Source organism: Apostichopus japonicus, chromosome 1 (assembly GCF_037975245.1).
Source record: "Apostichopus japonicus isolate 1M-3 chromosome 1, ASM3797524v1, whole genome shotgun sequence".
In the NCBI taxonomy this organism is placed as follows: domain Eukaryota; kingdom Metazoa; phylum Echinodermata; class Holothuroidea; order Aspidochirotida; family Stichopodidae; genus Apostichopus; species Apostichopus japonicus.
Window position 1 is genome coordinate 8619873 of NC_092561.1, and position 25093 is coordinate 8644965.

At 36.6% G+C, this 25093-nt stretch overlaps 2 protein-coding genes across 10 annotated transcripts in view; one reads left to right on the forward strand and one right to left on the reverse strand.

The window, feature by feature from the left end:
* LOC139966454 (phosphonoacetaldehyde hydrolase-like) overlaps window positions 1–25093 on the reverse strand; it is a 38507-nt gene that overhangs the window by 12504 nt on the left and 910 nt on the right. Inside the window, exon 2 of one of the 3 annotated variants that reach the window (XM_071969506.1) lies at window positions 21585–21695. The gene's annotated coding sequence lies outside the window, so the exon portion shown is untranslated. Of the gene's footprint in view, window positions 1–8968; window positions 8990–21584; window positions 21711–25093 lie in introns of those variants that run through there. The other 2 variants (XM_071969490.1, XM_071969497.1) reach the window with 2 other exon arrangements.
* Window positions 94–24677, forward strand: LOC139966426 (pyrimidine-nucleoside phosphorylase-like). Of its 7 annotated transcripts, XM_071969450.1 has the most exons (12): window positions 94–382; window positions 5141–5268; window positions 5609–5724; window positions 6877–7127; window positions 9578–9780; window positions 11144–11346; window positions 14646–14877; window positions 15581–15699; window positions 17262–17424; window positions 17782–18021; window positions 20034–20174; window positions 21509–24677. In XM_071969450.1, the coding sequence occupies exons 5-12, from the start codon at window positions 9588–9590 to the stop codon at window positions 21640–21642; spliced, it is 1425 nt and encodes a 474-aa protein (XP_071825551.1). In that variant the 5' UTR covers window positions 94–382; window positions 5141–5268; window positions 5609–5724; window positions 6877–7127; window positions 9578–9587; the 3' UTR covers window positions 21643–24677. The 7 variants fall into 7 exon arrangements, with proteins under 7 accessions (XP_071825551.1, XP_071825541.1, XP_071825559.1 ...); XM_071969440.1 differs by lacking the exon at window positions 5141–5268; XM_071969424.1 differs by lacking the exon at window positions 6877–7127 and having other exon boundaries at window positions 97–382; window positions 5141–5292.

The following is a 25093-nucleotide window of genomic DNA, read 5'->3' on the forward strand; positions in this document are numbered from 1 at the left end:
ACCTTCCGGTATGGCTAGTATAGGGAAGCTATCGTGTTTCTGAGAATATAAGCCTCACGCTGTGGCTAGTATAATTATTTCGTTACTTCTACACAGATGTTGTTACACAATAAACAGAACCACAACATAACCGACTGACGAACTTTTTCACTTCAGAACCAAACAGTTATCATTCGTGTTAAGACGAAGCCGTACTACTATGAACTTGAGTTCGTTGGGACATGATATTTTGGTACTGCATTGCTCATTAATTATGCACTCATCATTAGCCTACTTTTTCAAAGTCAAAGACCAACAAGAAAGAAATCAGAACGATCCATTGCATAATTTTAGGCAGCGCTGTACTTTACCTAACTTGAAATGTTAATTCTGGTCTAAAAAGGTACGTCAGATTTCATTCTTTTCTCGTATTGTGTCTAATGTAAACACTGCATGTCATACTATGCAAGTCACGGGAACATGTTGAAAAGCTGACGGCAAAATCTCGATTAACGATTTTGTAGTAAAGAGCATAACTAGTTCGAAAGGGAACTCTGTATTATCAAGTTGTTATCAGGCCTCCACTTGAACACAGGCGTTTCCACGATGGCTATGCAGTAATATTACTGTGTGGCCATCATGTGGGCTAGAGTAACAATTCCTATATACTGTAGGTCAAAATGTTTGGTAGGCCCATGGAGCTATCTGTTTATAGCTCCATGGTAGGCCCCAGATGTTGACAATCTCTCCAGGGTTGTTTCCATGCAAGTTTAACCCTAGCATTTTGTTGGGGAAATAACCTACAGGCTGATGAAGGTCACAGCAGACAATTGATTGCCCAGGGTAATTGATTGGCTCACGTGTGTCCCTCCTGACCCCTTGTTTTTGTACCTGCAAACTTAATTCCTTGGATGAAAGACTCAAAATGTTGTAGCCTACACCCAGCAGGTTTGATGTGCAGGGGGAGTCAAATATCCATGCACACAGAGAGACAATAATTCTTGGCTTATAGTCGCATCATATTTGTGGAGAAAAGAAAAAGAAGCAATTAAATAATGGACATAAAGTTACAAATATCCCTTAGATTCTGTAGCTCTCAAACCATACAGTTTTATATCTGTATTTATCATTCAAGTTCTGTAAATGAACATGGGAAATTTGACTGGGAAACTTTTTGACACAAACTTTTCATGAGAGCGCTTTTTTTTTTTTTATATTTGGCTAACATTCAAAACAATGTTGGCCAGAATTGGATTCTGTACACTTCAAATTTTTGCCTAGTCTAACTGGATTCTATCCAGGGACATCAGGGTCATAAACCAAATTCTTTATCAACTGAGATATCCAGCCCTTAATTAGCTTGTGGCAAACTATATTTTTGTATGCTGGGAGGTGGTGGGGGAGGGGGGTGGGGGTTTAGGAGAGGTGCCATACAGAAGTATAACAGTACCGTGCATACCTACCATATGTAACTGGTGGGATCGCACCCCAACTTCATACTTAAGCCAGGGATTAGCAGGAGAGGGATTTCAAGAGTAATAATAAATGACTTAAAATTGATCTGAATTTCCATCGATGTTCGAACTTTCTCATGAAGGAAGTAATTTTCCTGTACATTCTGACATATCATCCAGGTATGAAATGATCTCAAAATACTTTAATGTTGGAACAATATTATTTAGTCTGAGATAATTTGAATTTTATTTTATTTTAAATAATTCTCAGGTTGAAAAATACAGAATATATTGCAAGATCATTTCAAATAGGCCTAGCAACAAATGCAGTTTATTGGTGTTGTCCATGTATTGCCATGTAACATGACATATATACCACTGATTATTACATAACATTGTACTCCAGATAGGGATCCGGGGAAGGGGGAGGGGGGGGGTTGCATTCGGTGTGCACCCTGTCCCTTTTCAACTTCATGTCATAAAAAACTAAAAAAGTTCTCAGAAACATATTTGTGATAAGTGATGGTAGCCATAAACTGTTGCTAAGCTGCTAACGTTTTATGCCCCCATAAAGTATAGCGTTTGCAATGTTTTGAAAAAACAATTTTGAAATCAAAGAAGTTCAGAAAATCAAGTGTTGCTCACCCAATAAGTTTAAAAAAAACCCACTGGTTTCCGTAAAAGAGATTAAAACTGCCCGTGCACTGGATTAATTCTTATTTACTTTACTTATCTTATGACGGTTGACAATTAACTACATGACGTTGAATACATGCAAAAGAAATAGATTTAGATCTGGTTGACATGGCCGGTGATGTTATCTGCAGTAAGCATGCAGGCCTTATTTGGCTGATGATATGCCTACTAAAATGGGCTTTGATATAGTGTATCTCTTTAAATAGGTACTATGGGTTGAGCAGACCATTAAGAGCATTACCCATGTATTTTGTATTTACTTTTTTTTTATTAATTTCATTTTTTAATTATTGTCATCTTTACTGAGGGTAGTCCTGTTCAGTGCAGGAGCAACGTTTTCCAGAGCAGCCCTCAAATACTGACAAAAATTAGCTGACAATTAAAGCTAATTACAGTAGGTGCAAAGGTATAATGCTTGCAATGGTACAGTGTAGTATGCATTCTTGCAACAACTGTCTGGTTCTGCTCAACTATTTTTATCAACATGCATATATATATCATCATACTATAAAAATCTTTTGGATAAAAAGAGATCTTCGATCAATAACAGGGTATCGCAGTAAAATAGTCACAGACTTCTACTGTAGATGAGGCAGTAAAAACACAGTAAAACTCAGTCAGTATATACCAGTAATGTCTACATAATATTATGAATTAATTGTCTGGTAGAAATGTTGCCACTCCACATACATACTCTTTGTTTGCTCATTTAGAGGTGTATGCATGATAAAATCATTAAAAAAATTCTTGGAAAAACAATGCACAGAGTTACAGTCATAGGAGGAAGCCTTGACAGTACATTATGAACCAGACCGCCCTGCAATCGGTACGTTTTTCTCATTAAACTGAATAAATTGAACCTCGCAGATTGACATAAGACCTTGTGCTAGGTACAGTATATGACCCTGTGCGGCTAGGATTATGACCGGCACTCATTATCACCGAACAGGATGTTGAGGTTTTTCTTAATAATACTACAAGGATTAAGGAAAGAAAGCATTATATGTCATGTATAGATGATAAGCTGTCACGAGGCCTACCGCTGTACGGACAATGTATCAAACTACCTGCTTTCAAGAAACAATGATGGAAGTTAAGGTCACCACTTTTGATGTTTTAAAAGCTTGGCACTGGGGAATGAATGGCATTTACGTGACAGATTTAACATGGAGGCTGGCTAGGGGTTCAAAACCGTGGTCACAGTCGAATGTAAATGGGGCCATAATAGTGAGCAACTAATCTAAAAAAACATTTCAAAACTGTTGCCAACTGTGGGTTATCTAAGAAGGCAATTTTAGCAATCATATGTTTAGTATTATTACGCTTGAGATAATAAAGTATTCTCAAATATACCGCTGCTAGAATGTGAGAAATGAAACCTGGCTGAAAGTGGTGCACCTGTCACTATACCCCCCCCCCCATCCCCGCCCAATAATGCACTGGTTATTACAATTGTGACAGTAATATCAGTCAGCCAGTCCCTTAAATGTTGTCTGCAGTATTTCCCAAGTTTATAGGTATGTTGTATTGGCCCCAAATATGCTAGATATTCAAATATGGTCACCTTTGGTCAAAATTCTTGATCTGTTTTGATTACAACCTTCGAGGAAATTGTCCTCACTTGGACATTCAGTCTAAATGTCTGAGAACAATTTGGAGAGGAAAGACCTCCAGGGAAATACTTTTTGAAAACTTTTAGCAATTATAGCAGGTTATAATTTGGGGCCTATACTGACTACCTTTAAAAAAGATGTTTCCAATTTAAATTTGCTGAAGCTGGGTAGTTTCCTGACTCTCTATACAGTATTTATATGCTCAGACATATAAACAGCAGGGAATTCCAGAGTAAAAACTTATCTTAGTTGGTCAATTAATGAAAGAAGAACAATTTTAACTTCTACCATCATTTTAATACTTAATGTTGAAATCTGATCATTAGGGAGACCATTATTTGTCTTTCTAGCATAGTTTGGGACAACTAATGACTGTTAGAGTATTTATATCACAATTAGAAAGAATGACAGAATTAGAAAGAATTAGAAAGAATGAGAAAGAGAAAGAAAGAATGAATTAGAAAAAATGAATTAGAATGAAGGAATTAAGAAAGCATGAATTTAGAAAGAATAAATCAGAAAGATTGAATCAGAAAGAATTAGAAAAAATGAATGAGAAAGAATGAATTAGAATGAAGAAATTTAGAAAGAATAAATTTAGAAAGAATAAATCTAAAGAATGAATGAGAAAGAATGAATGAATGAATGAGAAAGAATAAATGAGAAAAAAATGAATCAGAAAGTCTGAATTAGAAGAATGAATTAGGAAGAATGAATTAGAAAGAAATGAGAATTAATGAAACAGAAAGAATGAATCAGAAAGTCTGAATTAGAAGAATGAATTAGAAAGAATGAATTAAAGTGAAGCTTTGCATATATCTGACAGATAATCATATTAGTATAGTCACGGTATATTGTCAGTAGTTCATACATGAACAGATTAAACCATCATTTGTCATGTCAGATTGTTCTGTGCACAGAAGTAAGTTGATACAGACAGAAAAGGTCACCAGATAACAATAGTTGGCAGCTTGCCCTACAATACTCCAGGCCAGTTAATCCACACACCTGCTACACACCCACATACACTCCCCCACTGTGTTTATATACACAGTTTATAAACAAAAAAAATTCCACTCTCTTTACAAGAATGATGAGCTCATCAAAGACCCATCATATTTGGTTTGTCATTCTCCACTTGTTGATCTTTGATCTCGGGTATCCTTAAAGAATAAAAATGATAGACTAGGAATGAATAAGTTTTCCCTTGAAAGAAGAATAGCTTAGTTTATTAGTAGAAGTATCTGAATATAAGTCTATACCATTGTAAAATTGGGGTAAGACAACTGTGATGTGGTTAAGTCAATATCCAGCATAACTTACTGCTGTATTAGGTCAGCTGCCTAGCTTCCAGTTGTAATATACATATCAAACTTGTCTAGCAAATATTTACAACAGGTGCGCAGCAGAGATGATGTGTCCAAACCGAGTACCTACTCTACCAGTGATCATCAGCCATACACACAGACGCACAACTATAGCCCTGCTGCAACCCGTCTCTGTAGGGTGGATGTAAACTTTGCTTGGTGAGGAAACAACTTTAAAGAAAGGTCAGACAGACAGACAGACAGACAGACAAAATACACACCTGGGATCAATAAATTGTTAATGTCCCTTTAAGAGGATTGCCTGTTAAAACATGCAAGTTTGGCAGTACTTAGTAAACCATTTGAAAAGGAATTCAACCTTGTTGAGAAACATGTTACCATTGTTTCATGCAGACAGCCTATCAACCAGCATTTCCATTTATGGCCGGCGACCGACCTTGCTGTAATCATCCAAGCAAACAGAACCCTGAGTACTGTAGTAGTATTAATGCTTAAACTTGTCTGTTTCTCTGATCGGTGATTCATTATCTCGTTGTAGATACAGTACTATACCAGTAGTGGCTTTGCAGTGCAAGTTAACAGAGAGTGACTTCTTAAAGTAACAGAATTACTGACAAACAAGGAATTGTAGAAAACAGCCAGCAGAAAGTGAAGGTTAGTGATATTTTACTTTTACACTATGAAAGGGAAGCTTGATCATAGCTTTCTGTTTATTTTTTGACAAGGTTACAAAGTGTATGTGTGCAAACTACTGTATATATACCCTGCGGAGGTAGAAAAAAAAATTAACGCATTTAAATTTACACACCAGATATGGCATCGTTGGGCAGCATATAATTAATCTGCTGAAACATCATGATTGTTAACTATACTTAAAGTGTTAGAATCATTAGAATTGAAATTTATAAATAAATGAATTCAAATCTGAACAAACAATAAAGAGAGCAAAGGGGAAGGTTGCCAAGATAATATAGATAATCACCGTTCTCATTAACCTGTCTGTATTCTCTGCGTGTTTTTGTCCCTTCTGTTACTGTTACTTGTCATTTAGCCTCTGAAGAAGATCCTGCTAGGATCGAAACGTCAGGCCAACTTACTTTTACACATTCTATTACACAGGCTCTCTAGTGGATAAGCAGTTTGCTAACAGTTTTATTTTATTTTTATTTTATTTATTAAGATAATATAGATATATACAAACTACTGTAGTACAGTAGGCTACTGTGTTGCATTAATAGGCCTAATATAAACATGCATGGTACACTTTTCAAGTGCATTAATTTACCTTTTTTTTAAATGCAAGTCAAGGTAATAAATTCACAGTTCTCAGCCCAATAATATGCTAATGCACAAGGTAGCTTTCTCCAGAGTGTATTCTTAAATTCATGGAAGACTTGCTATTGAAAAGCAGTTAAGCCAGCTCTTTAAAAGCTTTAGCTTGTTAATGGTTTCGTTTCTTTTGTTTGGTTTATCACGTCACGTATAAACACAACAGATTCAACACAACGCAAATTGTAATTACAGAAATTGTACATACATGAGGTGTAAGGAAGTGCACAGAAACCCGGCAGGGGCTTGAAGATGTGCATCCTGTATGCAATACACAAAAACATGGAGAAAATGAACAACTACGAAGACTAGCAGAAAAGAGACAGCTAGGTTTAAACCACAAAGTAGAAAAATGGAAACACCCCCATCCACTCATTAAACCCCCTCCCCTTCCCCTCCCATGATAACTTAACAGCAAGTTGATATTTATAAGGAGACATGTAACAATTACATTCTAGAAGATCAATCCAATTACAGCAATGAAAACAAGAATTGGGCTTGCACTTAGTAGCTGTCAACAAAACAACGCAAGATGGTTCTTCTAAAAGATTGAATGCTTGACTTAGCGGTTACATCATAAGGGAAATTCCAGAGCCTGATTGCATGGTTTTGGAGAGTGTTATATTGTGAAGAAGTTTGGATGGTGTCTTGATGCAGGAATGTAGACTCTCGAGTATTGTGGCCATGGATTGAGAAGTTGTGTCAACAGAAGTTTGAGAAGTAATCAGGTAAAAGGTCGTGAAGGGATCAGTAGGTGAAAGTTGCAATACTGGCATTTGTTATGTCAGGAAGTTTCAGTGACTTGAATAAATGGTTTGGAAAAAGTAGTGTGTCTGATATGTAGAACATTTAGCCTGTTGAGTTGAGAACGACTAGCACTAGACCAATTAATCATACAGTAGCTAAGGTGGGGGGTAGATTAAAAGTAAGATATAGATTGTACAGTATGCAGAGTATCTCTAGGGAGCACATTCTTCAGCCTTCCTAGGATACCAATGCCTTTAGCTATCTGAGCAAAATATTTACTACAAAAAAAAAAAAAAAAAAATTACAAATACAAATATGATGGTGCAAATTATAAAGCCAGAGCTGTGCTTCTTGACCCACCCTCCCCCCACCCCAACTCTATTCATGGCTGCTTGAAGGTATACTGTATTGCCCAAGATATGCTAGATATTCAAATATGGTCAACTTTGGTCAAAATCCTTAAACCGTTTTTATTACAATCTTCGGGAAAATGTTCCTCACTGGGACATTCAGTCATCTTGTGTGTCTGTGTCATTAAAAGTGTCTGAGAACAATTTGGAGAGTACAGACCTCCAGGAAAGTACTTTTTGAAAACTTCTAGCAATTATAGCATGCTATAATTTGAGGCCTATATACTGACTACCTTCAAAGGTTATTAATATAACCTCCAATTTGAGTATACGAAAACAATTTTTAAAATTAATTCAAGCTCTTTCTAGAGTGCCTCGATCACCGTCTCCATTATCCTTGAAGTTTTAAGATTTAAAACTAATATTTGGATATTATCTGGAAATAACTCTTAAAACAATTTATATATGGTTTATACAACCGGCCATTATACAGTAAATAAAATTTCATCAGGCTTTATATGGCACATGAAAAGTGATGTATGAATATATGAGGAAATTAATAAATGAAGCTACAAAAATATTAGCTTCTGGAAATAAATAAGGCCATATCAAAACAGAGATATATGGATAACACTAGAATAAGTAAAGTTGGGTATCAGGTTTTATAATGGCCATATCAAAACAAATATATGGCTATATCTGGAACTTTATATCAATAAAGTTACACCAATTCTGACATTTTATGGCCAATATCCACACTGATGTTTATAAAGTTACATAGACTCTGGCTTTATGTGGCCAATATCCACACTGATGTTTATAAAGTTACATAGACTCTGGCTTTATGTGGCCAATATCCACACTGATGTTTATAAAGTTATATAGACTCTAGCTTTATGTGGCCAGTATCCACACTGATGTAAAGTTACAGACTCTAGCTCTATGTGGCCAATAACCACACTGAGGTTTATAAAGTACATACTGTAGACTCTAGCTATCTATGGCCTATATACACACTGATGTTTATAAAGTTACATAGATGCTAGCTTTATGTGGCCTTTATGGATATCTGGAGTATCCTCCAAATATTTATGTGGCTGAATATTGCTACATGTATCACATTTTATGGCAGTTGGTGTTTAAATGTCTCACGAGAGAGTGTATCAAATTTATGGCCATATAAAGGTTTAATCAAACCAGATATAACAAGCCATATGATCTTGAGTAAGGGTACTTAGGAAGTAAAGCACCATTTATTGAGGTCATCATTACACTCAATGTCTGCTTATCTTGTAAACACAAAGTCCTACTTGAGTGTTAAAAGCTGATTAAACGAGCTCGTTTAATTGTGTAGATCTGGATAAGTGCAGGAAATCCTTTTGCTTGACTTGTTAAACTTTGGTGGAATAGTAGTTAAGGTATTATGGGGGATATTATTAATACAGTACTTAGTCAATTAAACAGCTACTCACCAAAAATCACTATTTACCCCGCCTCTTGACTGTCAACGGCAAGATCTTCAGAAGTCCAAAATGTAAAGTGGTCCTGCCAGGGAAGATATAAATGATATAAACAAAAAAAAGGGGGGTAGACAGAAATAATGAAAGTTGTGGCTTCACAATAAGGAGTAGATCGGTGGCAAGTCTAAGTTCCAAGGAAAAAACACCTATTTCCAGTAGAATATATATCACAAAGATGAGAGGATGCTACAGTATATATAGTCCTTTTGGTTTCCCAAAAGTAAGAACTATGAAGTCACTCTTATCGACCTTGCAAATTTGTGAGTGGGACTGCAGATTGCAAAGACGGCAATGACTATAATGCGGATCTCAAAGTCGGTCATTAATATTACGGTTAGATTGTTCAACATAGCAGCATACAGAAACGTTGTACTCCAAAGTGAATTAATCAGGTCACACATCCGTAGTCTATGTATGCTAAGTTCTTCGATAACCACCATCATTACCTTTCGGGAAACTTTCATACCGTACAGTAGTTTAGATCATCTTGCTCAAAAATGTCACAAACTTTGAAGAAAAAATTGAAGCCCATTTGTGCTTTTTTCTGGTTGTTACTTTCAGAGCCTTGATAATGGCCGACGTTGATTTGGTAAAGAACTCGGAAGTAACAAATGGTTGCACTAAAGGTCTGTCGGATCCGTATGTACCCAGTAAAATTATCCAGAAGAAGAGAGACGGGGAAGGAATGACAAAGAAGGAGATGGAATGGTTCATCAGGGAAGTATCCGAGCTGGAAGGAGGATCTTTTACCGACGCCCAGATTGGTAGGACGATACGTTAATACCGTACTTTGTATCGGATGAAAAATGCTACATGGAACTAGATGTAGGTGTAATCATGATGGCACAGGATAGCTAGCCCATACAGTATACCCATGTGGGGCCGACATAAATTCAATTTTCAACTCGGCAAAGTAATTAAGCTTGAAGCTTTTTGTCTCATTAATTTAGTTTGTTAACTGTACAGCAGGGTTTCCCTAACTTTATTCCCCCACGAACCCCCTGTGGATGTCAGAGTTGTCCAAGAATCCCCAACTTTACGAGACACGATCTGAGTTAATATAATACTATAATACGCCGCATAACAGTGCTTTGTAAAAGATCAAGTTCATAGTGTAATATTGTAATGAATAAAAACAAGAGATGAACAAATATTTATTTGGGAAACTTCAAGATCAGATCACGAATTGTATCACGCATCACCCATCACACACGATGAAAGAGATGCTCCTGTTTTTCGATAGGTATGACTTTTGTACATTACTAAATTATATGGTATATCAGATTTTAGTTCAACAAACAGTATTCTAGTTTTGACTTTCAGAAACGTCTCACGAATCCCTGGGATGGACTCACGCACCCCCTGGGGCTTCATGCACCCCAGTTAGGGAACCCCTGCAATAGAGGCTTTGTTGAGCTATGCAATATTTGTCTAGAAAGTACAGCATGACCTTTACTTTGGGTGACTAGCATTACAAACTTATTTATTGGCCAATATAGTTGGTGCTGTATATATCTAGACATAATTAAATTAACTATGCAACACATATAAATTAACAAGCACATAGCTGATCAACCAAGCTGGGTTATTACCAAAATTTCATTACTGAAGAGATATTTTGAGCACGGTGACAGACCAGCAATATTTTGTACTGAATTGGAACATATAACTTACATATATATTGGGAAATTATAAGTAACTATTATAGTCCAATTTTTGGCCAAGTCTTGAAGACTGTACTTTTCATATTATAATTTGTTAATTTGTTTTTTTATCCCTTCTTCCCAATTCGTCTTTCACTGAAAAATCAGGTTTTGTTGCAAATTAAGAACAAGATCGAGCTTCCAGTTGTAAACAATTCTATCACTTTGACATTCTTTCTCCTTCACGAGTATGACTGCATGAGCAATTCTGCCTTTAAATGAACAACCCAATTTTGTACCCTCAGCAGGCCTCTGTAGGGTTCAAATCAATGACCGTCGATAATTACCATTGTTCAAGATTGTTACTGCAGTGAAGTACAAAAGAGCTTTGCTATACCATATTGACTTCTCTTTTAAACAATTTCATTTTTAATTTTGTGAGTATGAATGCCTGCAAATTGCCATATCTGGTCGACATTTCCAGGAGCATGGCTGATGGCGTCTTACCTGAAGGGTTTCTCTTCCGAAGAAATTTCTTGGATGACAGAGGCTATGATGCACAGCGGGGATATCTTGCAATGGCCTGCAGAGTTCAAAGGTCATCTGGTCGATAAACATTCCACAGGTGGTGTAGGAGATAAGATTAGCTTGCCTCTCGCTCCAGCTCTTGCTGCTTGTGGACTGAAGGTACTTTTACAGATTTTCATTTGTAAAAATTTAATATTTAATTGTCATCAGGTAGGTTCTAATTTAATCAAAGTTTTAAGCACCGAAAGAAAAATGCGAGGGCAAACCCAAAATCATATTTTCTGTCGGTTCTGTACCCGTCCAAAATTTTCTCGTATACGTTGCAAGGGTTAGTTTAACAGACAACTCAATGGGATGGACATGGGAAAGTTCTATTCTTTTCATTTAGACCATATATGCTAACTGAAGGTGACAGTATCTTTTGCAGGAGATCTGTGCACATGATGTTGTTGTTGAACCTCCCCTCCCCTCCCCATCTCCCCCCTCCCTCCCATCCCCTCCTCCTCTTCCCTACCAGGTCATTTTGACATCAATGGCAAATACCTACTATACATTTAAAGACAGGTATCTTCAGGGCCTCTTAGTACTACTTTGGTGGTTCTCTGTGTCAAGGATTGATGGTCAAATGACCAAGTTTATACAGTCCTGATACAGAAACAAGTAATTTATAAAAATAAAACATCCAATCCCAAAAACTTGTTCAAAGGTAACTGGAATCAATCAATCTTACATACTGTACATAAGAAATTTAGAAGCTCCTTTACATCCTAAGTCAAGCAAATGATCAGTGGTGTTTAGAGTCAAGAATATGCTCTTGAGCATAGGCGTAGGAGGCGTTGGGGCTGGGGGGGGGGGGCTGCAGACCAACCAAAAAAGTTTTTGAAAACTTGGGCAATATGCTGAGAATTTTTCGGGCACCTACTAAAAGAAAAATAATTTGCAATGTGTTTTTCAATGGTTAAACTGATATTATTATTGTAACGACTTCCCCAATAATTCTAACCAATATGGAAGGGTAATAAATAACATGGCAAATAATTGTATGTTATTGGCACGCGATGTAATAACCTATGCATGCCTATATGATGTATGCACATTAACATGTTGAAAACGCGTGAAAAATTTTGGTTATATTTTTCAGACAAGTTGTTACATACCCCCAAATCAAATTGGGCTCCTACGCCTATGCTCTTGAGGACAGATAGGTCTTAAGTCACCCTTTAAAGTGTTGATATTTATAGAGCTGATTTAATGGTCAGTGGGATGAAGTACTGTACGTTCCAAAGTTCAGGCGCTGTAAACAGAGAACAATCGATGACGACGACGACCAGATGCAAAGAGATTCCATTTCGGTCTGTTAAGAAGATTCAGCGAAAACGAACAAAGGGAACGGGGAAACATCATATCTGGCTGGATTAATTCGCAAAGATAAGATGGAGCAAGACAATTGAGAACGTCGTTAAGTAATTTGCAGAAGTTTTAAGTCAACACGGTACTGAGACTCGGGCAACCGATGAAGCTGTTGTGCAACAGGGAGTGATGTGGAGGAATTATTTCTGTGCGAGTGACAATCTTGGCTGCTTTATTGTTCTGGGCACCCTGCAGAACTTGTGATTGCACATCAACTCTTCTGATGAATCACAAAATACAACATTAATGCTTTTCACATACATGAATTACAGGCAGTGGGGACACTTTTATTCTGGGGGGGACGTGAAATCTAGGGACTGTCCCCAGAAAGTGGGGGGGGACGTTTGGTCGTCCTTAATTTATGCTTCAGTTCTGAGATACTTTGATAAAAAATGTCTGCCTTCAGCTTTGGTGTAATATATGTGTGTATGAAATAGCTTGCAAACTCTTTATGAGTGACACAGGCCTAATGGCTATCACACATATATAAAAGCAGTTATATCAATTGCCTTTTGCCATGCATATACTTATTAAAAACCTAGTACAACTTATCCACAGTAAATATTGACAGCATCCTCCACCAGCATGTTTGATAACTGAAGGTAATCAACATAGTATTTCTTTCATCTGGTGTAAAGTTCAGCTTTGCCAACTATCGTTGGGATACCTCAGGAAATTTAAAATGGCCTTCATGGAACTTATTAACTTAATACGATAGCGTGGTCAAAGCTTTGGAATATAAGTAAATTAATATTTTCAAGTAATTTCAAGAGGGGTGTTTCTTCACAAAAGATTATTTATGATTTTTTATTCTGGAGACAAGAGGGTGAGGGAGGATTTGTAGGGTTGGATGGGAGGGAGCAATGAGAGAGTAGAAAATGAGGATAAGGGTGCACCATTCATGAGTACATACTTCCCATATTAGAAACACACACAGGGCTATGATATTCACGTAATGTCCTATCATAACACCTAGAATTTAGCTGTTGCTTTTCAAGAAAAGTATCACTTGAAATGCTTATAAAATTAGGAAGTTTTAATCCTGTATTATATTTACATAAATAAATACTGTAGCTCTACTATCATAATCACTTCAAGATTAATGTCACTCCAAGATTAACGAGTCACTCCAAGATTAATATGTCGTCCAGTTACAGAGTTGTTGACAATTCATAATCTTGGACGTTAAATATGAATCTAAGAGACTTACTTCGGTCAGCTTGCAGCTTTGATTAGCCATTGATGGCTTCTTCGCGAGTTCCTGCTTGCAGGAGGATCTAAAATACGTACATACATACATACTGTACGCTATACACATACCAGAAAACTGTTGACAATTTTTATGATAACTTGTGAAATCATAGTGCAAAATATGGAGTATTTTATAGACTTACATGAATGATGCAATGATGGAAGACTGAAAGAAGAAATGTCAACATGTAAGCAATTTACACATAATTAATGAAATTTAAATATCAATTAAAACTCAATAACAGAGAATGTCAGTTACGAAACTGAGGCTTGTTTTTGGTAATATTGCTCATTAATGGCATGTTAAACTTACCCGAAATCAAATCGTATATTTGACCAAAATGAACTTCCCTTTTGAGTTCTAGATACTGTATATTTGTGCTTTCCCTAAAAGTGCAACATGGCAACAATCCATTTATGCTGTTTTTCTTTCAGCCGTTAAACCATGGAGGTAAAACAGTTTTTACCTCCATGGTTAAAATGATGTTGAGCACTACGTAGAAAGGTCTTGTAATTCCAAACATAAGCTGTTTTCATTGTCACTACAACACTACTTTATAATGGTTATCTAGACATTCTATTTCAACAATGTTACTTATCCTCAGAATTAGAAGAAAACTATAAGAAAAGTAACCAGATTGCAAAAATGCATTGTGGTTTCGATGACGTGAGCAGTTTTCTTCATGAATCTGATGTAATGTTTAGTGAGGGTGCACATGTTTACAAGGGTTTCAAAACCAAAAAATCATGTGTATCATAATTATGTGGCTTAATTAAGTGGCTTTCTGGTCTTACAGGTACCAATGATATCAGGACGAGGTTTAGCACATACCGGGGGAACTCTGGATAAATTAGAATCCATTCCGAACTTTCAAGTCACCAACTTCAAACAGTCGGACATGAACCAGATGCTTAGAGATGTCGGATGCTTCATCATTGGCCAATCCGGTAACCTGGTTCCAGCGGACAAGAAATTGTACGCTGTGAGGGATATCACGGCCACGGTAAACTCCATACCATTGATCACATGTGAGTAAATTATGGAAAATGTGTGTAGATGTTGTTGGCAAATACAGTACCTTCCCCCCTCCTCCACATGATCCCTCCTCTTCCTCTCCTTTTTCTTACCCCTTCCTCTGCCCCCCTCCTTAGTTGAGTTCCCCTCCCTTTCTTCAGTTTAGTTCCCCTCCCTTTCCTCAGTTTAGTATCCCTCCCCTACTCAGCGAAGTTACCATTCCCCTCAGTTAATTGATCCTTTCCCAGCTACACAGTTAAGTTTATACTTCCATTGACAGTTAGTTACCCCCCCCCCCCCCTCTTCAGTTTAATATTCCCTTACCAGGTGAGGTTCCCTTCCCCTTCTCAGTTTAGTAAATTCAACGTCCCCTTCCTCAGTTTATTTCCTCCTTATCTTCCTCAGTTTAGTCTCCCCTTCCCAGCTTAGGTTCCCTTCCCCTCCTCAGTTTAGTTTCTCCTTACCCCCCCTCCCCGCTTCAGTTTAGTTTCGTCTTATCCTCCTCAGTTTAGTACCCCCGTCCCTTCCCAGGTGAGTTTCCCTTCCCCTTCTTCAGTATAGTTTCACCCTTATCCTTCTCAGTTAAGTGTACCCTTCCCCCCTCCCCCCCTCACTTTAGTTTAACCTGTTCTGTTCGCCACATTCCTTGAGTCAGTTTTCATTCCATCTCTGTAATCACTAGTTGCCATGTCATAAGTTTGTTTCTCACACTCGCAGCATCCATCATGTCTAAGAAGGCTGCCGAGAGTTTGGATGCCTTGGTCCTCGATGTCAAATGTGGGAAGGCGGCCTTTATGCAGGATTTTAATTCAAGTAAACAACTAGCAGAGAAAATGGTAAACTTAGTTCCTACTTAATCAGTATATATTCCATGATTAATTAGCTATTGTAAAAAAAAACATTATGGAAATGTTTTTTCCAATATACACATTATTTCAATCTCACCAAACATTTCACATTTTTATTTGTTGAGCTGTATATGAACAATAATGATATACTTAAAACTTCTGTGTTTTGTTTTAAATCCTCGTGAGTTTTATTCTTAGAGCAATATCAGGTTTCACTTTTGCACAAAGAAATATCATATCAATTTTGGTTTCTGTTATCATGCAAGCTGTAAACCAAATTGATGACCCAGCTGGTTGCATTTCAGTATGTAATTCATATAAAAATCTATCAATTTACACTATTTCCTGTCCTAAAGATCCAGCATTTTGTATCATCTGGAACGTTACAACTATTACCAAACGTTCTGAGTATTGCATGAAAATTTTCAAAATATTGCAGCTGATCAAAGTGATTAAGACACATCCGTTCTGTTGTTTTATCTTTCTCTCAAAGGTCACCACTTTTGAATTAGCAATCAGATATTAACAAGTTCACAATGAGCTTTGACAAGTTGGTATTAATGAATTGTACATTTGGAGTCCTAAAAAACAATCACTGTCTTTAACCTCCCCCACCTCCCAAAACAATTCCCTGCAAACTTAGGGCTACTTGTCTGCTTGAGTGAAGGGAAGCTTGAGGTTCATCAGTATCTCACTCACCCCCCACCCCCCATACCCTCAAACACCTCCCCCCTTCTTGAAAGAAAACAAAAAACACCAGAAGTTTACAAACATATACATGTTATTTGCAGTTTAGGTCTGAACCTACAAATTATTTTCTGGCATTGAGGTATGCCATATCAGGACCCCCACCAAGGTGGGGGGGAGGTGGTGCTGGTATATGGTGGGGGCAGATACTGGTATTGGCAATGACAGAAAAGAATATTATTCAAACTGAAAGTAGCTCTATTTGGCTCAGACCTGTGTCAACCATTTCCAAACATGTTTAATTACTATTTTACATCTAGATAAGAACCTAAGGGGTGGGGAGGGGGGTGGAGGATGTCAGATGGATGATAGGCCATTGTGGATAGAGGTTTCAAAAAGGTTGTAAACCATTGCTCTACTGTATTTAATGTTACAGAAACTACACTTTAAAGGCAATTTAAAAGCAAATATATAGGAAACTTTGTTATCATTATCCATGTGCGACCTCTGACCCTGACGTGTTCCGATAATCCAGAAATAACTTTACTCGGTATTTCTGGTACCAGTCTCCAATCTACTTTAGAACTTTGTACCTAGTAACCTGCTGTACTAAACTGATAGATTCAGAAGGAGGTGAAAGTGGAAAAAGTCTTGGATGTGGGGTCGGGGGGGGGGGGGGGGCGGCAGTGCCGAAATATTTGGTTGGTAAGGACTGGAGCGGATATTAATTTTGTCGCTCATAAACTTCCCTACCCAGTAGATTTTGGATTTTACTGAGCATTCAAAGATCAATTCTTTGTTCAGGTTTTTTTATAATTATTATCATTACTAATATTATGATTGCTTCCTTCGATTTATATAAGGTCAATGCAGGGTCTTCCTTGGGTATGAAAATGGTGGCCTTGATCACCCAAATGGATAATCCGATTGGTCGTGCTATTGGCAACGCCATTGAAGTGGCTGAATCACTACAGTGCCTTCAAGGAAACGGTGATCCCGACCTGCTTGAGCTTGTCTATGCTCTAGGTAATCAATCTTTATTTTCCTTCTTTATTTTTTTTTAATTTTACTACAGTAAACCTATATATACACGTGTAGTAACTTCCAGGTGGTAGATCCGGAAAGAGGAATTAGTGGGCGTTGCCCAGGGAGCGAGAGCGCAGTGCTAAAACGTTTCCAAATGTGTAGTTAGGTAGATAGGAAAGTGCAATTATGGAGTGGGAGACAGGTAAGAGAGGAGCGAAGTAAATCTATATACAAGTTGAGGGAAAAGTAAGTGCGAATTCATTTGATGTCCAGAATCAATTGATCGATTTATCAATCAGTCAAGTAATGACTATTTTGTACCAAATTTTTTAAATTTTTATTATTTCATTCTTTTAGGGAGTCATTTGATGGCTGCCTCGGGACACGTTAAGTCAATAGAGGAGGGTGAAAGTAAACTGAAATCAGTACTAGATGATGGAAGTGCTCTGGAAAAATTCAAAGACATGGTAATAGCTCAAGGGGTGAAACCTTCCCTCGCACAAAGATTGGTCGACGTTGATTTGACCGATATAGATAACATCTGGTCAGTTTTGGACAAGTCGGAAAATGTTACAGATATCAAGACAACAGCTGGAGGTTAGTATTATAGTATTTTAGGTTAGACCATGCCCGTAGCTAGGCTGGGGCACCAGGGACCATGTCTCCCTGCCCCCACCCCCATGCAGACTACTATATCACAACCCGTGTATAACAAACCTGCTAATATAGATTTGCTTTACAATGTTGGTACAGGGTACAGTACTGTGCTGATCATGCTGTCCATTACAAAGCATGTAAAATCTGCTATATTATGGCATGTGACTCATATAGCCAATTAACAAGCTTGGCAAATGGTTTCCACACACTTTTTATTTGCTTCACCACATGTATAATGGTGTAGCTTTAACGGTGTATCGGCTATAACGGCTGTTCATAAGTAACAGGACACATAGATGTAAAATTGTTCCCATCCTTAGTTTGTTGGTGCTTCCCCACAAATCAGAATTCCTGGCTATGGGCATGGTTCAGAATTGTATAAACCATTTCAGCATTAATCAGAACGTCTTTGGGTAAGAAAAATAAAAAGCAAAGAAGCCACTAGAATCAACAAGCAAATTTGTCAAAGCTAAAGGTCAATGGTTTACAAGCTTTCATGAATGTTATCTGTTGTATGAGATATGTTAACCTATAGTATTAGAAAAGTTTGGGTGTGATTTCATTTTTCCCATGGTAATTGAAGACAACTAACCCTCCCCCCCCCCCCCCCCCCCCTTTGTGGCTTTGGAATATAACATATATGTGAATTTGCCATATTAACTGAGTGATCAAGTAGCATAAAAAATCAGGAGCACATCCATAGATACTAAAATGGAGAAGTTGTGGCCCTGGAGTCTTTGAAGCCGACTTCAGTGTTGAGGGGGAGGGGGGGTTGGAAGCATCTTCCCCCAGAAGTAATTAAAACCTTGATCATAACTACCTTTTTAACTTTTGTATGAGCTCAGTCACACCCCCTGAGTACATGCCTTATCTAATAGAGCCCTACTTGATACACATCATACTATGTGGTTAAGTCATGACCAGAGACAATTGATCAGAGATACAAAGATGGCAAACATGAGCTATTGGTGTATACCTGCAGTTGTAATGGTAACAACTTTGATTAGTTAGGATTGTTTAAATAGTCTTATGTAACTATCGTCATTGTCTTGAGGTTCACACTGAAGATAACTTAGGCATGCTGGACTTAATTTCTGTGAAGTGTGATTAGGGAGTTTAGCTGCACCAACCTAATGCAATTGAAATTTCTATCCCCTTATGGGCCACAGGGCCCAAAGAGGATAGTTCAAGATGAGTTGCAAAATGGTTTTATATTTTGCAACTTTTTTGAAGCAATTAATGTTCATGATTTTTCGCCAAATACTTTCCACAAATATTGGCAATTTTTCCCCCTAAATTTTTTGGCAATCCTACAAAATAGTTTTGGCAGTAGTTTTAGTACTAACAATGGTAGTACCCCTCACCCCCCCCCCACCCAGTTTGAATACCAGGGCTTTATACGATAGTCCGGGGGGAAAGATTATTTCTGACCGATGAAAAGAATATATTCTAAGCCTTCCTTGCATGCATATCCTACATCAAGGTATTAATAAGTTCTGAAATTGTCACATTTTGTACAGTGTGTGAACTTGTAGCAAACAAGTGTGTCTTAGTTGCACACCTGACCTCAAAATGGTTTGTTCCAATCTAGTGTTTTCACTTAATTGTTCATGAATTGGATAGAGTTCCAACTTTACCCCAAGTACTAGGCTGGAAGTGAATGACTGTTTCATTTTCATATTGAGATACATATCAATTTTGGGAATAGAAAATTGCATGTAAATATTGAAAGAAAACAAAAACAAACTTTACTAGTGTGCTTAATTTTTACCTGGACTGTCTTACCTTGGAACTTTTCACTTGCAACTTAATACAGAAACCTTGGTCAGAGGTCAAAGGTGGTCAACTTTTAATCTGATACAAAAACCCATTTTTGTGTGCAAAATGCATCGTATCTTCACCCTTCCCTAGACTCATTAAGTCCTTGAATTTCTCTTATTTTTACATTTCAGGTTATGTGAGCGAAATCGACGCTATCAGTCTCGCGGTGGTTGCAAAAGAACTCGGGGCTGGAAGAGAAGAGGAGGGCGCCCCCATTGATCATACAGTTGGGCTTAGACTCTATGTTAGCCGTGGATCACATATAAAAGAAGGCAAGTAGAAACTAGAATTTCTGCATTAGAAATGAGCCAAGGTCTGAATGTAAAGATTTTAGATGGTATTGGCACAGCATGCATTTGTAAAGCTCTTGGTAAAATACACCTAATTGGCTCAATTCCTGGAATTTACTTCAAATTGAAAGCTTCATAACAAAACTTGCATAGTTGGTGAATACATACATAATTATACTGGCATCATTTTTTTTTTTCAGTGTAATCAGGACATCACTAAGTTGATATGTCCTTAAAGGTGTTATGTTATCCATATATTAATAAATGAAATAATCCTTGCCAAGACATGGGTGGGGGAGGGAAGGGGGCTGACATCCCTCATTCCAACCCCACAGAATGAATAATAAATAGCATAAACCTATGTGAAGACCTAATCGAAGGCCTACTTCATAGACTAAATATGCCACAGAATGCACCATTTAGAAAAAAGATTTCCTCTGCTTTAACGACCTCATGCAGAGCCACATCCTGCTTTCAGTACATGTTTATACAGATTTCCCCACATGTGCTTAGTTTTTGTTTTCCTGTGTTTGAGATGTGAAAATATGGGTTATCACAGGGGGTATCTTGTGAGGGTACTGGCCAATCTTTGCCTCCCCGTAGGAGCAGTAGTGCACTGACATTTTTTGGGGTCTTTTGGTTTGAGGCTCAGTAAAATCATGACAGACTTGCTGGCCAACTTATTGTATGTACCAAACACCTGTATGGAAGTTTATGTTCAGTTTAGTTCAGTTAATATATTTCGCATATACATAGACATACAAGAACAGTGCAGTAATGGTATACAGGATCCTAGAAAAAACATTAAAATGTTTATCAAAGCTAGTAACCCTAAAGAAAAAGAAAGAAAATAACAGAACAAAGTAAGAAAGAAAAACAAAATGTACAAAACAAAATTGACAATAATATCAATCACGGTACTTGGAAGTTAGATAACTCTTTAGTTGATTATTGATACCTACATGAAGCACATGATTTTGAATGTCTAACATATATATATAATATATAATTATACCAGTTGGGAGATTATTCCATATTTTATAACAGTAATTGTTTAGCAGAAACTTTCCATGTTTAGAGTGGTGTCTGGTGACAGAGAATACAGTAGTACATTATGTACATGTGAGAAAACAATTATTAATTGAAATATTATCACTTTTTAAATATAAATGTTATGGTATTTACAAAAGTTAATGTGTGTCCTTGAACATAAGAGTTCCTTTCGTTTGCACATGTATCCTTCACAAACAAGAATGACCACGGATTGGGATAAAATTGGGTATGTCGAATATTTCTAAATATTTCTTTTTCAACAGGTGAACTGTGGGTCAGAGTATATCATCAGTCGAAACTCACACAAGATCATATACATCAAATAAAGGGCGCCCTCACCTTGTCCAGTGATCCAGTCGACAAGAAGTCCAGGATAATACAGGTTGTCAGTGCTTAGTTGGTATAAGCAGTCCGTCCAAGTTTATTGCTCTTAGTTTTGGAGGGTGAAAACTGAAAGGGAAAGGAGATATTAATAATAACACTTTTTTGATTAATATTTCATGGGATATCTCTTCTTTGCGGAAAATCCCTTTTACCTTGAAACAAAAGTCAAAATTTCTATTATTTGCTGAAAATTGCATTCCATAGGATCAATCCATTAAATGTGATCAAACCAAAACTATACCTTGTTTCTGGAAAGTGCCTTAAAATGAACCACAACTCTATTTCATTTGAAAAACAAAAAGATGAAATAAGCGAAAGGGATGATCGGTCGTGGTTGGGAGGGGGTATTGGGAGGGAGTTGGGGTGTTATTTGATAATGGTAGAGTTGTTGTTGTGAACTTAGTAGTAAACAATAATCATGAAATTACCCTATTAACAAATTTATATTTTATTTGAAAAAGGAAAGAAAAACAAAACAAGGAAGGTATGTTAAATGTAAGGTGGAGTGGTGGTGGGGGTTGTTGGGGGGGGGGGTTGAAGTTAATGGTAGCTTGGTGTGGTTGCATATATGTAACTTGACAAGTGATCAGCTATGTTTAGAGAACATACTTTAAAATTGCACAATATTGAAAAGTTGCCGTCCATATTTTAAAATATTGTAGTACAGTATTAAAGTTTATTGTTTCTTCATAACTGGGTTCAGTTTAAATATTTATTTAAGCAAAGCTGTATATATCCAATATGTACCTTTCAGCCAGTGTTGCAATTCTTTTTTATCCGGTTTAAACCATACAGTCTCTGAGGGTGAAGACAAATTTGTTAACTTTATTTTTAAAGAAAAAACTTTTAAAAATACCCCAAAATACATTAGGATAATGCTGTTGGGCCTGTGAAGATCAAACTAAATTTTAATATGTGGCAGATCAGGTTGTTTTTGTTTCTTGAATTTGTTTTTCAGAGAAGTGACCCCTTCAAATGTAAATAGGAATACATCAGAGTATAATTGCCTCTAATCATATGACGAACAATGCTTTAAACATGTGTCAAGAAAAAAATGTGTAGAAATGTCACTAAAATTGTTCTTTTTTCTTGAACTATGACATAGGATGTCTAAAATTCTTTCTTAAGCCATGCTTTAACACTCTCCTGCATCTTAGAAGCTAAACTAAATATTTTTCACTTATTTAGAGTAAAATGGCTTAATAGCATCAATACTTCATTCCAATACAATCCTTGCTTACATTTGCATTTTGAACTTTTTCATGTTTAAGAAAAAAAAAAAAACATCAGTTAGGTAGGAAATGCTTACATTTGTCAGTTTTTATGCATTTCAAACATTGGACTTTAAAGAATGTGTGAGCATCTTAATGCCATGACGTTAATTTCAATGCCTTATCGCCTTTTAGATGTAGGTGCATACCTTCTATGCGTACAAAACACCAAAGACGGTGTAAAATAAAAATATCCCTGTCATTAAACAATGTCTGAAATGTACAGCATATCTGCTTATTTAGGCTAACTAAATAAAACTTTGAGGAAATTGTGAAATACTAACTACCTCAGTACTAATTCATAACCTTAATTGACTGTACCAAGTGTGTATAGAAGTACAGTTTACCAACAGTTGGCTTAGCAAAATCTTGTGCTCATTGGTTTTATCTATTTCTTTTTTTTCCTCAATTATCTGGCATCAGATGAGTTGTTGGGTAAAGCCCATCTAGTATTAAAGTTCATGTATTAAGTTTTTGGAGTAAAGGTTTTCATTTTAATGCTAAATTACCTACAGTATGATTTAGTGATAAACAATTGGCTAACAGGGCAAAAACAGTTTATATTTTAATTTTAATATTAAGAAGAATGACATCCACCAACAGCACAGCTAGAGGCTTTTTATTTTTCTTACAAATCTTCATCCCTTCAAAGCTAAAAAATTAAATCTTTTCTTCCTCATCATTTGTCTTTGAAAGTTTGATAATCACCATTTGATCTGACCAAATTGGAAAAATTAATTGGTTCTTTTGAAACAAAAAGTTTCTGCCAAACTTTTTAGTTTGATGTTGTTCTTCAAATTTCCTCATCAATGCATGTTTTGTTGTGGTGTCTTGTAAAACCATGTAAAGTACAAAGAAGACCCAAATGGTGCTTGCCTGCTTCAGTTAGAATTTGCATATATAATTTTTTATTTCTTTGATATTTTGACTACCATTGTAATGTTGATATTAAGTTTGATGATATTGAGTATGATAATTATTATTCATACATTTTTTTAAAGAGTAGAAAGAATATTGGCTCAATAACTTGCTTTATACATTATTAATATAGTTTATTTAAATTTATTATTAATATAATTTATTTTAATTTTTTTTTTAAATAATAAAACAAATATATATAGAAGGAAACGATGTAAGGTGCTGTTTACTGATGTTCACAGCTGAGTTAACACATCATCAGAAACAAGAGTAGGTATTTATTTTTTAGTTAATTGTCAATATTAATTTAAAAGTATTCCAAATGTATCAATGTTACATTTGAGAAGAATGTTGCAAGAATTAAATGTGACTATGACGGACAATGAAGATGAAGGCCGCCACAGCTGTGGCAGTGGTCGTAATGGCATTGGAAGAGCTGGTGGTTCTGTTTTTCATGAAAACACAAGAATGTTACAATTACATTTTTTACATGGTGGTACTGCACAGTGAAAGTTTGACGGTAGCCGTCAATTCTCTAGCTGTGATGTTGAAACGACAACTTGCATTGAATGATCATTGTAGTCAATATAGGCCCCAAATTATAGAACGCTATAATTGAAAGTTTTCAGAAAGTACTTTCCTGGAGGTCTTTACTCTCCAAATTGTTCCCAGACAGTTTTAAGGAACACACAAGCAGCTGAATGTCCCAATGAGGAAAAATTCCTTGAATGTTGTAATAAAAACAGTTTAAGAATTTTGACCAAAGGTGACCATATTTGAATATCTAGCATATTTGGGGCCAATACAGTATACCAATTTAGAATAGTAGTGTTTGAAGTCTCAGATTTTTTTTTTTTTTTTTTCTAAACAAAAAACTATGCTTTCTGTACATTCAAAAACTAATATACAAACAACTGTGCACTGGCTTGTATAGCAAAATTTTTCCATGTTGGCCAGTTATTTTCTGTTCGATACCCAATAAATCACTTCCTGACGAAGACATCATTTTAAAATATCCCCCCCCCCCCAAGGCCTGTCTCTGCTTTAGACTATAGAGTTGAATGGAATAGACTTATCTTCCTGCAGGAGTTAATGTGCTTCAAGGGTCAAGCTAGAACCCAATATGATACACTTGAGACTACTGTACATCATATCATTCTGTGTACAATAATATTGCATAAAAGTTGCAACATTAGATACATGTACATCAGTAGTTTGGGAGAAGGGTGGCCAAACATCCGGTCAAATTAGAAGATTCCTGCACATGAAATGTAA

Excerpts from the sequence above, each read along its gene's own strand:
- LOC139966426 (XM_071969450.1), top strand. The coding sequence starts at position 9,588 with ATGGCCGACGTTGATTTGGTAAAGAACTCGGAAGTAACAAATGGTTGC. Across the intron at positions 14,878-15,580 it reads CTCCATACCATTGATCACAT|CATCCATCATGTCTAAGAAG; the intron begins GTGAGTAAATTA and ends TCACACTCGCAG. Across the intron at positions 18,022-20,033 it reads TATCAAGACAACAGCTGGAG|GTTATGTGAGCGAAATCGAC; the intron begins GTTAGTATTATA and ends TTTACATTTCAG.